Source organism: Diceros bicornis, chromosome 22 (assembly GCF_020826845.1).
Source record: "Diceros bicornis minor isolate mBicDic1 chromosome 22, mDicBic1.mat.cur, whole genome shotgun sequence".
NCBI classification, from domain to species: Eukaryota; Metazoa; Chordata; class Mammalia; order Perissodactyla; family Rhinocerotidae; genus Diceros; species Diceros bicornis.
In genome coordinates this window covers 15,892,097-15,909,815 of record NC_080761.1, presented here as the reverse complement: position 1 = coordinate 15,909,815, position 17,719 = coordinate 15,892,097, and the positions used below count along the sequence as shown (strand labels likewise).

The following is a 17,719-nucleotide window of genomic DNA, read 5'->3' as shown; positions in this document are numbered from 1 at the left end:
GGATCCTGGCTTCACATAGTTGCCTGTAGCCCTGGGCCGTGAATTGGGGTGGAATAAATGGCCACGTGGTCATGCTGTTTAACCCTGTAGTGGAACACACTAAGCCCGGTTAGTGGATAAGCAAAAAGATGCCCAAACTTTCCTTCTAGCCCCATAAAACAGTTTTTGCTTACCATGACTAACTGAACCCATAAGTATAAATTTGTTTTATCTGTAGTATGAGGTAAAGTAACTAATAAGAAACAATAACCCCACTAACCCAAGCCCCCTTTCTTATAGGAAGACCCCCAGGGGGCTTAGCCTCACCCGTTACCAACTCGAGAAACTCACTTGGAGAGGTAGAATCTTCAGCCTGGGGATTTTTCCGGGGAATTCTGGTGTGCTTGTCTAAGCTGTAGTGTGCAGAGAGTACTTTGTATTGCTTTAAAAAATTTGTAAAAATAGCACGTGCTCTTAGCCAGCCTGGTGTGGTCTACCGGTTAGAATTCGGCTCTCTCGCCGCTGTGGCCCCGGTTCTTTTCCAGTCAGGGAACCACACCACCCGTCTGTTGGTTTTCGTGTTGCTGTGATGCTGAAAGCTATGTCACTGGTATTTCAAATACCAGCAGGGTCACCCAGGGTGGACAGGCTTCAGCAGAGCTTCCAGATGAAGGTTAGAAGGAGGACCTGGCCACCCACTTCCGAAAAAATTGGCCATGAAAACCCTATGAATAGCAGCAGAGCATTGTCTGATACAGCACTGGAAGGTGAGAGGATGGTGCAAAAACACCGGGCAGGGTTCTGCTCTGCTGGACACAGAGTCACTGGGAGTTGGAATCCACTCGACAGCACTAACAACAAAACATGTGCTCTTGTAAAGGTGTCTGAAGCGAGCAGAGCCTGCCGGGGTAACCACTGTTAAGTGCTTACTGTTATCTCCTAACAGACCCTTAACTGGGCACATGCATATCTACAGAGCCATATATTTAATTACGTGAATGGAACTTGACCGTACGGACTGTTCTGTGAATTTCTTTTTTCCACCCAACATCGTGCTATGAATGCTGTTTTGTCAGCTCAAATGCCTGCCTTTTACTTTTTTTTTAAATTGCTGTATGGTATTCATAGAATGGATGTGCTGTGATTTGTTCAGTCATTTAACAGGCAAGCTTAGATGGTAAACCTATGCTGTGTGTTCGGAGGTGGCATTTCAGAAGTGAAGCCATAAATCAGTTACAGGTGTTACATTGATAGTGGGGAGAATTGAGACCAAGTTGCAAAGCTGCATGAGCATTTTAGGGTCCCTAAATTTTGAAAATTTTGGATTGTGTGGGGGTAGAAGCATGAGTTCATAGGGAATTAGAAGCCACAGTAGAGTTGCTGGGGCCAGAGATCCTTCCCGTCCAGGGATGCCTTCTGGTCTCCAGGACAGCCTTCCGCCTCTTGCTGAGGCCTCGTCACCTAGGCTAAGGGTGCAGCATGTAAATGGGTGGGTTTTCTGCTGACTCTGCCTGCTCAGATCGCATTAAGATTAGCCAGAGAGCATGGCCAGTGAGTCAGCACGACAGCCACCGAGAGGATAGTGTGTCAGTGCCGAGGTCTATCTGGGGCTGTGGACTTGGCCTCCGAAAAGTACTGTCGGTAAACAGGCACAAGGGTCGCTCTGCTTGGATTGTGTGGCAGAGTGTATTTCTGTGGTTTGTAGGGCAGCGGCAGTTTTGGGTTAGATGGGAATTCTAGAGCATCTTACGAGACAGCGGGGTGGGTGGACCGCATCTTATCTGGAACACACACACATCCACACGTACATGTGTGCTGTGATGCCCCTGTAGTAGTTGGACTTGGCAGTTGTGTCTGTAACGCTTGGTGCCAGCCTGGCCGCCCCACGGGCAGGTGAGATAGTGGTTAAGGGTCCTGTATCTCCTGGTAGTAAACCAGAGGCCCTTGTTACTCGTGAAAAGAACTTTGACTTTGCAGTCAAACCGACTGGGGTTGGAATTCTGGCTTTATCAGCCACCTGCTGGGTGACTTTCACTAGGTTAAGCTGTCTGAGTCTGTTTCCTCATCTGTAAAATAGGATAATGGTGGCTCTGACCTCAAGATTATTGTGATAAATAAAAGAGAGAGCAACTAGCAGGATGCCTGGCCCTCAGGAGACTTCAGCAACATTCATTCCCTTCTCTTATTTCTTTCTCCTTTGTCCCCCTGATTTCTCAGTCTTGATCCAGAGAGCTACGGCTAAGGCTGTAAATTACTCAGGGGCCATTTTCTGCTCTGCCTTCCCTTCCCTCTCTGCCACTCGCTGCTTTTTCTCTTTGCTCCCAGCGCTGGGGGAGCTGGGCTGGGGAAGCTTCCAGAGAAGCTATTGGGTGCTTCTGGGTACGGGCTGCTCTTTGCCCAGTGCCCTTTGGGCAGCCCAGCATTGGCTTCTGCTGCCTTCTGGGGATGGAAACACCTGGGTCCTCCACCCTCCCGTTGAGACAGTGAATGAGCCTGTCAGTGTCTTGGGCTTCCCTGGGATGAGCTCTGGCTGTTAGAGCCTTGTAAAGAGAAGAGCTTTCAGATGATCCACCAAGGAAACCATCCACTGCCCTTCGGCATCCTGTGTTTGGGGCTTAGTTTTGAGCACTTAATAGTAAAGTGTTTGGCCACACAGAAACAGAAGAACACAGAGGGACAAATAGGCCTTTCCAGGTTCCTCCCTGTCTACCACCTAGTTCCTGTTATGCTAAGGTGATAGCTTGCTTCCTGAGACAAGTTTTTAATCTGAATTCTTTTTTTTTTTTGTAAGGAAGACTAGCCCTGAACTAACATCTGATGCCAATCCTCCCCTTTTCTCTTGAGGAGGACTGGCCCTGAGCTAACATCCGTGCCCATCTTCCTCCACTTTATAGGGGACACCGCCACAGCATGGCTTAACAAGTGGTGCGTGGGTGGCGCCCAGGATCCGAACCTGTGAACCCCAGGCCACCGAGGCGGAGTGCGCGCACTTAACCGCTTGCGCCACTGGGCCCGCCCCTAATCTGAATTCTTTTATGTAGTTAAGGGGGAAGTAACAAAAACTTTCTGAGTCTTTTGTTTCTTAAAAGTAATCAGCTTAAAAAAATCAGCTTATTAAGTGCTAATAAAGCACTTAATAGTGAAGTGCTTTGTTAGTAAAGCACTAAATAAATAGTAAATGGGAGCACTAACTACCACTTGTGTGGCCCACCTGCCATGTGCCAGGCCCCGGGCCAAGCACTTCCCCCAGCCTGTCTCGTGCAGTTGCCACAGGAGCCCTGAGGTCTCACAGGTGACAGAGAAGTGAAGTATTTGTCTAGAAAAGGACGGTCCCAGGCTGCAGGAAGGACTCAGGTGCAGTGGGGCCTCTTAGAACCTGGGACGCACCTTGCTTCTCTCTGTTGGAGTGCTGGCTTCTTTTTTTCAGATGAGCCTCCTTCACATGTTCCTTAGGGCTCTTACCTCATATCCTACAGTTTCACCAACTCCCATTCTGCCTCTTTCTCCGAACTCCCAATTCAGAACATCCCAGGGAGGGCTCTGATTGCTTCGGTTAGATCCCCTGCCCCACTCTGAGACGAGCGAAACAGGGGACCCTGCCGGATCTGCCTGTTGGGTGGGAGGGTGGAGTTGGGAAGAGCAGGGCAGCTAAAGTGCCAGGTGTCCACTGTGGGTTGGTAGCCTTGCCTATTCCCAGCTGGGAAAGCTGAGGTTTGGATTAGGAGGTAACTAATCCTGGGTAATCTATAGTAAGTGGCAGCACTGGGCATAGAGTCAGGACTGTGACTTGGAGCCCATGGTCTTAGCACTATGTCACACTGCCCTCTACCCGGCGGCGGGCCATGCATCAGGGCTGTGGGGTAGAAAAGGCGAACACTGTGTGCTGCCAGCTTTCCAAGATGGTAGAATCCAAAACACGGTCACATAGAAATATTAAAAAAAACGGTGCGAATGGTAAAAATTGTGTGGGAAGTAAGGGCAGAGAGCTTTGGGAGTTCAGGAAGTGAAGGGTTAACGGCTGGGGTGCGGATGGGGAGCCAGGGGTCTGAGGATGCTTGTGGGGGGATAAAGTGTCAGCGGCTGAGACAGGGAAGTGTGGTCAGGTGTGTTGTGAGGGGTTTGCATTAGGCTTGGGCTGGACAGGTAGGGACCGAAGTGACCTCCAATGAGATGTCTAATTAAACCTCTCTTCAGAATGGCCCTCGGGGGCCTGGAATTGGGTTGATCCTGGTTCTTGCTTCACAACACGCTCTCTCCTTGGTCTATACCTGGCCTGCTTTTATCTTGCCTTGACGTCTTTACGTCTGTTTTAGTGCAACTTAAGCAGCAGTGTGTTTGAATACCTTTCCACTTGTGCAAAGCTGAACTACAGGAATGTTTTTCTAAATCTTTCTTTTAGCATCTACGTCATGGGCTTGGTCCTGGAGTGGATTAAGAACAACGGTGGTGCAGCAGCCATGGAGAAGCTTAGCTCCGTCAAATCGCAGATGATTTACGATATTATTGATAACTCTCAAGGATTCTATGTGTAAGTGGATGGATTTTATCTCACATTTTACCTCTTGTGAATTTAAAAATGTATATGCCATGTATCTTTTTTTTTTTTTTTGTGAGGAAGATCGGCCCTGAGCTAACATCTGCCAATCCTCCTCCTTTTTTGCTGAGGAAGACTGGCCCTGGGCTAACATCCTTGCCCATCTTCCTCCACTTTTTATGGGACGCCGCCGCAGCATGGCCCGAGAAGCGGCTCGTTGGTGCGTGCCTGGGATCCGAACCGGCGAACCTCGGGCCGCCTCAACGGAGCCCGTGCACTTAACCACTTGCATCACTGGGCTGGCCCCTATGCCGTGTACCTGTGACAAATAGATGCATTCACCTTTCTCTTGATGTGCTTGTGAGCTGGGTGGTCATGAGCCCCAGAACACGAGGCAGGTGAGTTCTTTTGTCCTGCATTCCTACCCCAGTATCACAGGCTTTGGCACCTGTCTCCCAGTAGGTGTCTTTCTCACACAAAGACAAAGACATCACCTGGGGGAAGAGTCTCATTTCACCCCCTGGGCAGACCCCTTCTCCCACTGCCTGCTTCCTCTGTATGTCCCTGGGGGAAAAACATGCATGCTTGCTGGAAGCTCTCAACTTTACCTGGAGACTCCACTGGAGACCCTTGGTATAAACACCCACTCCTGGCCCCCTCCTCCAGGTCATTTATCCTTTTAGGAAAGTTCACTGCTTCCCTTATTACAGGATGAATACTCCCATCTGAGGCCTGCAGTCTGTGAATGGAATTGCCTGCCGTATGAGTTGACTGCTAGTTAAACGTTTTTGTGATCATTGATTTATGAATGTGTGTTGACCACTGGACTGGCTGGTGGCTGTGAGGGGTACAGAAAACATATGGGCCTTGTATTAGTCTCCTAGGGTTTCTGGAACAAAGTATATTAATGTGCCACATAATGATGTTATGGTCAATGACAGACTGCCTATATGACAGTGGTCCCATAAGATTGGTACCATATAGCCTAGGGGTGTAATAGGCTATGCCATCTAGGTTTCTGTAAGTACTGTAGGGGAGGTAGAAATTTTCCTCTACTTTTCTAGGTTCTTTTGGCTGGTCTAAGAATTAAATTGGCATGAGACAGATTAATAAGAGAAAAACAAGTTTAATAACATGTATACATGGGAGAAACCCAGGAAAACCAACTAACTTGCCCCAGTGGCCAAAGCCCTCAACCTAAATACCATCCTCAGCTAAAGACAAAAGAAGATGTTGGGGGTGGGGAGAGTCAGGCACTTCAAAGGAAAGGAAGGCAGTTCACAGGTAGGTGACAAGGAGCAACTGTTTGAAAAACAAGTGTTTGGCCACACAGAAACAGAAGAACACAGAGGGGAGCTCAACAAACAGACTTTTCTAGGTTCTTCCCTGTCGACCACCTAGTTCGTGTTATGCTAAGGTGATAGCTCGCTTCGTGAGACAGGTTTTTAAATCTGAATTCTTGTAGACAGTTAAGGGAGAGGTAACAAGAAAAACTTTCTTAGTCTTTTGTTTCTTAAAAATAGTCAGCCTAAGGGGCTGGCCCCGTGGCGTAGCGGTTAAGTGAATGCACTCTGCTGCTGGTGGCCCGGGTTCGGATCCCGGGTATGCACCGACGCACCGCTTGTCAGGCCATGCTGTGGCGGCGTCGCATATAAAGTGGAGGAAGATGGGCACGGATGTTAGCCCAGGGCCAGTCTTCCTCAGCAAAAAGAGGAGGATTGGCATGGATGTTAGCTCAGGGCTGAGCTTCACCAAAAAAAAAAAAAATCAGCCTAAAATAATCCTCCTGTTAAAGAGACACATTTTGAGGTGGCAAATTTTGCTCCCCTTCAGTACATGCTGTGATGTTCACACAATGATGAAGTCATCATGCAGAAATGTCTGCATTTCTCAGAATGTATCCCCGTCATTAAGCAATGCATGATTGTACCACAAACTGGGTGGCTTAAGACAGCAGAAATTTATTCTTACTGTTCTGGAGGCCATAAGTTGGAAATCAAGGTGACAGCAAGGCTTTGCTCCCTCCAGAGACTCTAGGGAAGAATCCATTTCTGTCTCTTCCAGTTTCTGGTGGCTCCAGGCATTCCTTGGCTTGTGGCTGCATCACCTCAATCTCTGACTCGGCCTTCATATGGTCTCCTCCTTTCTCGTGTGTCTACTTTTCTGTCTCTTATAAGGACAAGTCATGGGATTTAGGGCCCACCCAAATAATCCAGGATGATCTCTCTCCTCTAGAGATCCTTAACTTTACATCTGTGAAGCCCCTTTTTCCAAATAGGTCACTTTCACAGATGCTGGGGGTTAAGACATATACCTTTTTGGGGGCCACCATTCAACCCTCTGCAGCAGACCTCTCAGCAAAATGTCAGATGTGAAGCACCTAGTACAGTGCCCAGCGTGCAAGATGCTTAACAGATGATGTCTTCATTTGCTTTTGCCCTCCTTCAGGGTGGGGATAGGTGTATGAGGACCAGACTTTATGCTTTGTGTGTGTGTGTGTGTGTGCGCGTGTATGTGCGTGTTTGTACACATGTTTATACACACATAAATAAACACTTAGATTTATTAAGCCTGGATCCACTTCTTAATGGCCATTACTCTTTGGGGTTCAGTCTGTTGTAACAAAAATATCTGGCTGACAGTAACATGGGAATTTGCACTCTGAGAATTCAGTGGGCCACACAGGACAGACAAAATGATGCCTCAATTCTAACTTGTAACACATCTCCAGAACCACCCATGAGTGGGGAGTGGGAATGTACTCTTTGGACAGCTAGGATAAAGCAGCGTGCTGCTGCCACCTCTGCCCTTAACATGCTTGTTGCCTGCTCCTGTGAATTCTTGGTGTGCAGTGACCCTCCAGCCACAAGCCCTGGGGGAGTCTGGATTGGCTGGATGCCTTAGCTTTTGGGCTCCTCTCCCACGTGCTGTCTGGGGGAAAGGGTGCACACTGTGCATTTTTGCCCACTCTGTGGTTCTGGGCAACAGAGGCAAGTGCAGACTGGGGCCTTTTTCCTAGGGAATCTTCTACCCTAGACCTTGATGTGTGAGTAGGTGGACCAGGGTACCCTGCCAGCACTTACTGGAGCCATTTGAACATGCATGATTAGCAGTAGATGGTCCAAGGAGTTCATAGCCAAGGGCTAAATAATGAGACATGAGCTTGGAACAGGAAGTTACTATTTTGGCTGGAGGTGAAGGGAAGGCTTTTGGATGAGCTTAAGCCTTGGGTGTGAGTAGAATTAGGCAGAAAAGAGTGCAGAAGTATTTTTAGGAATTTCTAGGAAGGCAAGGAATGGCCCCTGCACAGGCACTGAGGGAGGAAAGTACGGTGTGTTTAGGGTGCAAAGAGTGGGCTGCTTGGAGGGGGTGACTTGTACTGGAATTGGAAAGAAAGTCTGGAAAGGTCTGAGGACCTGTTTAGCCCACTTATTCATTTATCCATTCATCTATCTACCCAGCCAGCCAGCCAGCCATCCACCTACCCACCCACTATCCATCCATCCATCCATCCATCCATCCATCCCTATAGCCAGTCACCTCACCCTGCTTCCATCCACCCACCCATTCATCTGCCCATCTACCCACTTACCCGTCGATCCATCCACCTATCCATGCATCCACCCATCCATTCATTCATTTATCCGTCCATCCATCCTCCCATTCCCCACTCATCCACCCACCCACCCACCCACCCATCCATCCACCCACCCACCCACCCATCCATCCATCTAGCCATCCAGCACATGACTCCTGAGCACCTACTCTGGGCTAGCCTTGTTCTAGGCTCTGGGGATACCCAGAAGAGTAAGTCATCTTTCCTGACTCCCAAAGAGTACTCAGAACCTGAATGTGAATGAAAACACTTGGCGGCTATTGTGGAGGGGAGACCAATTTTTCTATCAGCTTTTGGTTCGTATGTTTCTCAGGAGACGTATACGTACAAAATGGGAGGACAGAAGGAATGGTGATGCCTCTGGAAAAAATCCAGGGAATTAGAAACAAAATAAAGCATAGAAGGAACAGTGGAAATCCCCTGAATTCTTTTCCCCCAAGGTCCTTTAATTCCAAGAACCCAGTCTGGCATTTCCCAGAAGGCAGCCTGCTGAAGCCAAGATGGCAGGCAGGTGGTCTCCTGGAGAATCTGATCTTCCACCCCAAACTCTGCGCTTGTGAACAGCCTTGCCCTAGGACTTACATCCTCCTCAGAACAAACCTCCTGCTGGAACTTTGGCCCGCTGGGCCAGCTGCCCAGAAAAGGCCATCCCGGCTCATGATGTTCCTGCGGGGCCTTGTTAGCAGAGTCAGGAGCAGGCTTTCAGCCCGCCTCCTCAGTGTGTGCGGCTGGATGCTCACGAGCTGTTCCTGTACTCTGGTTTTCAGGAAAATTTTCACTTTTCTTTTGAACTGTGGAAATATGACCCCAAAGGGGAGGTGAGCAGTTTTAAAGAGGAGTTCCGAGTAACCTATGGTTAGAATTTACCACTTGCCAACACCTTTGCTCCTCATTTTTGTCTCCCCTTTAGTGCCACCCTGACGTAGAAGGCAGGCCCTTTGCTGAGCACAGTTCTGGGCAGTTTTCTGGGTGTGGCACCAGCTCTGCCGGGGAGCCTGGCAGGGAACTCCAAGACTCGATAAGACGGCCGTTGAAGTCCCCATGTTCTTCCGTAGCCTCACCACCCACACGGTGCTGGTGGCTTTGAGTTGAGCCCACGTGGACAGTACAGCATCCTGGGCTTAGGACGCCTGCTTTGCCCCTTAGTAGCGTGCGGCTTTGGGCAAACGACCTAACTGCTCTAGGCCCAGGTTCCTCATCTTACAATGGACGGAATAATGGTACACACTTCTTATGACTGTCATGAGCATTAAATGAAAGTGCATGTGAGTAAAGTATGTGATACAGGGGTTAAGAACATGGGCTCTTGGGGCTGGCCCTGTGGCCTAGTGGTTAAGTTTGGTGTGCTCCGCTTCGGCAGCCCAGGTTCGGTTCCTGGGTGTGGACCTACACCACTCGTCGGCGACCATGCTGTACAAAATAGAGGAAGACTGGCACAGATGTTAGCTGCTTAATTTGTATAAAGCACTGGAAACAGTACTTGGCACATGGGGTGCACTCCTTAAGAGTTAGCTCTTAATACTATTATTTGTGGTTATTATTGAAAGGACTTAGGATGTTTCTGACACACAGTGCTTAATATATATTAGATGTTAATTTTAATGTTATAAAGATGTCCAAGTGATGAGTCCATATCTAGGTCTGAGGTCATCTTTCTCACCACCTCCATGTGGGGACCACCTTAGGAAAGAGGGAAGGCTGTGATAGGTTTAGTGACAATCCTAAAATAAAATGAGGCAGGCAGAGCCCTGGGCGTTTATGGATATTAATACATCTTATTGTCATCACAACCCTGTGAAGCAGACATGAAGCCTACTTTACAGCAGCACAGACAGGTTAAGGCGGCAGCTGGGAAGTGGGATCAGACAGGATATGAACATGGGGAGGGTCATGGGGGGCTGGTTCTGGGTCTTTAATTACTACACTAAGGAAATGACAAAAACCACAGATTGCAGGTGATGGGACTGTCTATTCAAAATGCAAGAATCAATGGAAAAACTTAGAAATGATTAAGTTCAGAATTGTGATCAGTTACATCTAAATATGTAAAAGTCGATTATTTTCCCATATTCCAGAAATAATGTAACGAGGAAACAAGATCCCATTCACAATGGTCACAAAAATTATAAAATATCTAGAAGTAAATATAGTGTTCATCTGGGAAAGTTAATGCAAAAGGATAGCTGAAAATTTTAAAAATATATATGTTAACAGTAAGAAAATGTAATGTTAACATACAACCTACTCAAACACTATAAAGCCGCCAGCACGGGGATGGACAGTAGATCAGTGTAATGGTAGAAAAGTCCAGAAACTGGTCCATGAGTACTTGAGAAATGCATTTTAAATTAGACAAAAAAGCATGTTTGTAACTGATGATTGAAGCATTGATAATCCATTTAAACAAAAATTAGACTTTGTATCACACCATACTGAAATAAATTCTAATCAGTCAAAAAGATGCAAATACATCTAAATGCAAGAAATAAATATAAAAGTACTCTAAGAGAAATTTGAGTGTAGGGAGTACAGAAGGCCTTCCTAAAAAAGCCAGAAAACTCAGAAGCCATCAAGTAAAAGACATTTAATTACATGAAAATTTAAACATTTTATACAGCTTAAGACATCATAAACAATTAAAAACAAATGACATGAGAAAAAATTTTGTAACATGAAGGTTACTATTCTTGATATAGGCAAGAACCCAGAAATCAACAAAAAAAGATCACCAAATAGAGAAGGGCTGGAGGGTGGTTTCAGACGGTTGTGAGCAAACAGCTCAGAAGAAACACAGCTAAGAGACAAAGGAGAAGGTGCCAACGTCTTGAGGAAATGCAGATTAAAACCATGAGATTTTTTTTTGCCTCTGATTGGCAAAAATTAAAAAGATTGATAACATCTGGTGTTGGCAAGGGAACACACTTTGGGTATATTATAAATTTGGGCAATTTTGGAGCGAAGTTTGCAGCACCCATCAAAATTCAAAACTCGCTTGCTCTTTGACCAAGGAGTTTTACTTCTAGGCATCTACCTTCATCTACCCTCCACCAATACTCTGCCCAGGCCCAAAGGTGCGTGCAAAATTAGGCACCTGCAAGTCCAATGTGGGATACTTATGTAATGGTGAAAATCTGGAGATAACCCAGATGCCCATCAGGAGGATCCATCTGCAGTGTGGAATAATGTGTGCACTGAGAAAGGTGAAGGGTCTGTGTGAGTGGGCACGGGAAGATGACTATGTTACGTCATCAGGCCAAAAGACAAAAAAAAGCAAGTGTACAAAGGGACATATCTATATTCCACTTATAAAACCACAATATTTATATTTGGAAATGCTGTGTATATGTATGTATACATGTTTATACACATGTGAACACATACACATGTATACATCTACACACATGTTTGTCTAAAAAGATCCTGGAGAATGCACACCAGAATGTTAATGGCAGCCACCTCTGTGGGAAGGGGATGGTAGATCTTCATATAATTACTCTAGATTTTCCTAATCGTGTGCAAATTTAAGGTTAATTTTTTGTTTGAAAAATCAGGTAGGGGCCAGACCCATGGCTTAGTGGTTGGTGGGTGCGCGTGCCCCGCTACTGGTGGCCCAAGTTCAGATCCGGGCACGCACCGACGCACGGCTTGTCTGGCTATGCTGAGGCGGCATCCCACATACAGCAACTAGCAGGATGTGCAACTACGGCATACAACTATCTACTGGGGCTTTTGGGAGAAAAAGGGAAAAAAAAAGGAGGAGGATTGGCAATAGATGTTAGCTCAGGGCCAGTCTCCTCAGCAAAAAGAGGAGGATTGGCATGGATGTTAGCTCAGGGCTGATCTTCCTCACAAAAAAAAAAAAAATCAGGTAGTTGGGAGAGGCCTAGTGACTGCATTTTGTGGCTTCTCTCTCACCTCAGGATGCCCTCTTCACTCTTCATTCCCTTTGTCTCTGAGATATCCTCTTGGAGTGGACATCCCTTAAATGAACGGTCATAATCTGCCTGCAATTTTCTCATGCACTCCTAACCGTCACCACCTTGGTGAGATGGTGTCTCTGAAGTGGTCCCCTCCCCCTCACACATACCCGGTCGCTGGTACCTCAGCAAGTCCCGGTGTTTCTCAGTGAGCATTCTAGAACACTCATCCCAGAGATGCAAAATGTTTTTCAGTCACACACATTTGGGGAAAGCTGCATTCCTATATGAATTATCCTCCTAGGGGCTCATAATTCACACAAGCACAGGAGAGGCTCCAGGAATTCAAGGAGTAAAGAAACCTGTTTAGCCCTGTTAATGCAAGATTTCCTCAATTTATATGGCGTGGAACCCCTTTTAACACCAGCTTCCACCATGGACACCGGGAAGCCCTGCTCAGATTTCCTTCTCATATCTTTGTAGTCCTAGGATTGCCGGGCTGGGTACACGCCCACCCAGCCCCACACTAGCCTTCTCAGGTCAGCCTTGGCACCTTCTCTTTCCTGCCCCCTGACGCCTTCAGGCAACTGATCCTGCCTGCCTCTGAAATTTAGTGATAACTCCTGAGATTACAAACTGGGACCAGTGGCCAGGTGCAGCCCACAGCAGTCCTTGGTGTAGCTCACACAATGTTTAAAACATACAATTTGAGCCACTATTAGAATAAGGGAAGATATTTAAAAATCCAGATTTTTTATTCCATAATCTGTGTGTCTCTGAAAGTGGGAAAACAGAAACTTCAATTGGGAGGGCCATGAGTTGCAAGAAAAAAGGGAAAGTACGTTTCTCTGTGGAAGTAAGGAATAGGTACTCAACATTTAATATGTAACAAAGGGAGTTTGTGCTGAGTCTGTCACACCGGGCCTGTTCTACTCATTGATATGACAACTGGACCTCTGTTGCTAAGAATAGGCCCTACTTCTTTTGACCTAGAGTAGACCCAACTTCTTTTGACCTAGAAAGTTCTTTGTAAGAGCTTTCTAGCAGGTCTTTCATCCTCCCGATTTTTCCATCCTCCAGTCTCTGTGCGGTAGTTCTTTCTCTAAAATGCAAATCTCATATTGTCGTGCAAACCTGATTGCTCCAGGCTTCTATCCAGTTCCCAGCAGAGCGAATCTGCAGGGCCCTTCCTAATCCTGGCCCTGCCCGCACCCAACCCCACCCCTCGCCCCCCGCCCCGTCCAGAACCCAACCCTCCCATTGTGTCAGAGAATTTGTGGAGTCCCCCATGCTTGGCAGATGCAGCTCTGTCCAGGATGCCCTTGCTTCATCTTATCGTGTCCTAACCATTCCCGTGTCCCCTCCTCTGAGACCTTTCCACTTTCTCTCTCTCAGCTCTGTGCCTCCACAGCACTTCGCTGTTACAGCACTTCTCACGTGGAATTTTAATTTCCTACACAATCATCTCGCTAGATCGGGAGCAGTTAATTCCCCTTAATCTTTTTTTTCCTTGCTCAGTGCCATACCAGAGACACTCTTGGGCACTGCGTAACTCTTTGTTGCACGGAGGTTAATCTTCACTTTCTAGCTTTTATGACGACATTGCTGTTGTGGTATCATCTACTTTCATGGTAGGATGGGTGAATTTGTAGAGTAAACTGTAGATCCAGATTCTTAATTCTTCCCCCTTTTAATTTTTTTTTTCTTAAATTAGATATACTTTTTGCTGTTCCGTCTCTATAATTGACCCCTCACGTTCGGAGCCTGAGGCAGCAGAATATCAAAAGAGTGTAGCCGCTGAGTTTTTAATTTAAATGTCAACCATGAAACCTACCACCTCGTGAAAAAGGGGGGTGTGGAATTCAACCTTAAAGCCGATTACCAGATCCTTGGTTTCCCTTATGTGACTCTTCTGCCTGTAGGTGTGCACCTGCTCCCGTTTGCTCGAACAGGAATTCCCTAAGTGCCCTCGGGAGAGCATAACTCTTAATGGGGGCTTCCTCACACTGCGTTTATTTGCGGTTTAATTTTAATGAATCCCAGCTTGTTGAAGTGTAAGAATAAAATAAGATGTGCTTGAGAGAGAGGTTACATATTTTCCTTGTCTTTATCCCAGAGTAGCTTGTCAGCTTTTCCATAGCTTCTTTGGTTGTGAATGGAAAATAATTTTGGCTGCTTATTTTCCAAATCAGAAACTGAAAGTCGAATACTAACCTTTCCTAGATAAAAATTCACACGTCTTTCATCTTTGAGAGTCTGTATGAGCCCTGTGCAAGGTGCTGGAAATTAAAAAAAAATGAATTTATGAAATTTAATGGATACTTACATAGTATTTAATATGTTCCAGACACTGTTCTAAATTGTATCAGTTATCACAGAACACCCCAAGACAGCGACTTAAAACAACAGCCATGTTCTTTGCTCATGGGTCTTTTGCTCAGCGGGTTGGGCTGGGCTCAGCTGAGTGGTTCTTTTGCTGCTCCCACCTGGGATCACTTATTCAACCAGTCATCTGGTAATTCACCTGGAGCCAGTGGTCTAAAGTGGCCTCACCCACATGTCTGGGAGTTGTTGCTGGCTGTTGGCTGGGCCTCTTATTTTTAGCAGGCTTGCTGGGGCTTGCTTACATGGCAACAGTGTTTAAGAGGGCAAGTATATAATCTGCATGCCCCATAAGGCCTGGGCCTGGATGTTGCATAGCATCACTTCTGTTGCAGTCTCTTGGTCAAAGCAAGTTATAAGGCCAGCCCAGATTCAAAAGGCGAAGAGGACGCCACCTCTTGCTGGGAGAGCTGCAGAGAATTTGTGGCTATTTTTAAATATACGCAAAAATCCTTTGTAAATATTGGCTCACTTAGTAATCCTCACATCAACCTTACGAGGTAGCTTCCATTATTCTTCCCACTATTCAATAGATGAGGAAAGTGAGGCACAACAGAAGGGTTTAGTAAATTGCTCCAGGTCACACAGCTTGGGACAATACAATGTGACAAATGCTTTGAAAGCTGCCGCTCATTATTTTTCAGTCTTTCAGCCACTGTTAGGACCAACATATTATTTTTTTCTCTGTAGCCTTGTAGAGAAAGTGTCACTCACACTGCTGTGTGGCTGTCATGTGTTGGAAGCTTCATGTGTGTTGTACTACTGAACTGTCACAACTAGTCTGAAATGGAGGTGTTATATTATTATTCTCAATATTCACATGAGGAAACGGAGGCTCAAGTCATGCAAGAGAATGCTGACTCACTGTTCCACATGCAAGAATGGTCTCCCTAAGTAAATTAGAAATGTCCTGGGGAGCATCTTTTTTTTTTTTTTAATCTCCTGTTTGCGTCTAGAAAATGCTTTAAAAATTTTTTCTGTGGATTTGTTAATGGCAGGCCACACATTTCAGAAAAGTAGATGGAATACTAACCGTGTTTTTCAGGTGTCCAGTGGAGCCGCAGAATAGAAGCAAGATGAATATTCCATTCCGCATTGGCAATGCCAAAGGAGATGAAGCTTTAGAGAAAAGATTTCTCGATAAAGCTCTTGAACTCGATATGATCTCCTTGAAAGGGCACAGGTGAGTGCACGTCCAGCCCAGAAGGTCAGCAGAGAAGTGGTTTAGTTTTTCAAATGCAGAATGAAACATACCTGGGAGCATGCTCCTCTTGGAGTAGCATTTACTATACCTTGTTGGAAAAAACCAGTCGTCACAGGGGTAATCCTTCCTCCCGGCACTTATAGAGCACTTAGCGCGATTCCCTTGCCGAGAGCATGGAGCCACATCTTCCAGGGGTCTTTGTCAAAATTACCTTTGGGCATCTCTTAAACTGCTCTTACAGCGGTTTATAGAGGTTGCCGTCCCTTCTCTGATGAGGCTGGTACAGTCCTGTTCCAGTGTGAGATCCGATCGCTGTTGCTCCAGCTGAACATCAGGTAGAGCAGTTAATCCTGAATGCTCTGTGAAATTGTATGTCCTCACATGAGAAGAGCAGCAGGCGTGGCCGGCTCCCCGCTCCCTGTATGGCAGGCTCATCAATGGCGTGGTGAGCAAAATCACGCGCTTTACTTATCTTTTCTTCTTCCCATCTTGTTTTTTCCTTTGCCAAGAGCAAGTAGTTGAATTAATCTAGGTTACGTGTGAGCATGATGGACCTTCCCTCAATTAGGGAGAATTTTCTCTTGGCTGAGATGTCCGAAGCTCTTGGCCACCCATGGGGGCTCTCAGGTGGGAGGTTGGACACCGTAGTCTCAGGTGCTACGACTCTCTAGGGAGAATTAGATGCTTTTGTTCTTAACAGCTGCATCTTCGCTGCGTCGTTCTAGGTCTGTGGGAGGCATCCGTGCCTCTCTGTATAATGCCGTCACCATCGAAGATGTTCGGAAGCTGGCAACCTTCATGAAGAAGTTTTTGGAGATGCATCAGCTATGAACACATCCTAACCAATATATACTCTGCCCTTGAACAACGTACAAAATTTAAAGTAACTTGGGAGAGGCTACAAAAACTTAAACACGGTATTTTTCTCAAATGAACATGTTTATTATAGATTCTTCTTTTGTTTTTAAAGAACAGCAAAACATCCACAGCTGTGCAAAGCTGGTGGGACTTAACAGAAATCTTAATCTAACTTGAACTGGAAGCATTTAAAAAATCTTCCTCTTGTATTTCTAACGAATTCCAGCTTATGTTGTCTTTGCTGCTACTTTTTCTAGCTAGATCTCAGTATTCAAACTTGCCTGTGCGCTTAATTATGCAGATTTCAGTTAATTGTTTCTGGAGACACACAAACACACAGCATGGAGGGTGGGTGGGGCCCTCTAGGTGCTGAATCTTGATCCTTTCCAAAATGACTGCAATGGGGTCTCCTGGGTTCCACAGCTGTTGAGTCGGGTCAGCATTGACCATGTGGTGACTTGAGGAGTTCCAGGCAACAGGGCAAACTGGAATCTTTCTTGATGCTGTTATTCTCATAAAGAGATAAAAGTGACATAGTATACGTTTATATAGCAAAGTCTGTTTTTAATACCCAATAGTTTATATCTGTATGCGATGTATTTCCACTAATATGGTTCTTGGTGATGTATGTAGAGACTTGGAGAATGTGTTAGCATCCTTGACGTTGTGCATTATGGCACTACATTCTCAACAGTGATGTCCCTCTTCCCCCCAGCTTTTAAGGCGCTTCCCAAGATTAGGTTCCCCTGTTCCCTTGTAATTTCCTTTCCGTGGGTAGCAGAGAAGGTTGGTTGTTTGGTTCTTTATTTTTCAGTCATACTGTTAAAATGAAAAATTTCTGTTAAACTCGCTTATCGTTCGTTCACTTGACTGATCTCTTCAAAGTGTTTGACCAGTGATGCTGTGAGTTCCAGAAGATCTTTGCTGAAGAGTCTTTTCCCCTGTTGTGCATCCATTGTCAGTATTTTATATTGAATATATGAAAGACATTAAAGTCCTGAAATACCCAAACCTTTGTCAGTGAATTTCTTTACTTGCCTTTTAGACTGATTGTTCTTTTAAAAACTTTATAATGGAAAACGTGAGTCTAAAATAGCCTCTGATAAGGGTAGTTTAGTTCAACCAAAGGTGTAGGACTCGAGCCCTTTGCGTCCATTTTTTTGATTCAGCACGTGGTGGCAGCTTTCCGCTGACTTTTGGAATGGGTGTTATCAACGAGCCACCTTCCA

General features: G+C 46.0%; 1 protein-coding gene across 1 annotated transcript in view; it reads left to right on the top strand.

Annotated features, from left to right (window-relative positions):
* Nucleotides 1-17,501, top strand: part of PSAT1 (phosphoserine aminotransferase 1) — a 31,422-nt gene extending 13,921 nt beyond the window's left edge. Inside the window, exons 7-9 of the mRNA XM_058565595.1 lie at nt 4,379-4,507; nt 15,474-15,611; nt 16,358-17,501. Of these exons, the coding sequence (XP_058421578.1) occupies nt 4,379-4,507; nt 15,474-15,611; nt 16,358-16,463 (373 nt within the window). The 3' untranslated portion in view covers nt 16,464-17,501. The remainder of the gene's footprint in view (nt 1-4,378; nt 4,508-15,473; nt 15,612-16,357) is intronic.
* The last annotated feature ends 218 nt before the right edge of the window (nt 17,502-17,719 follow it).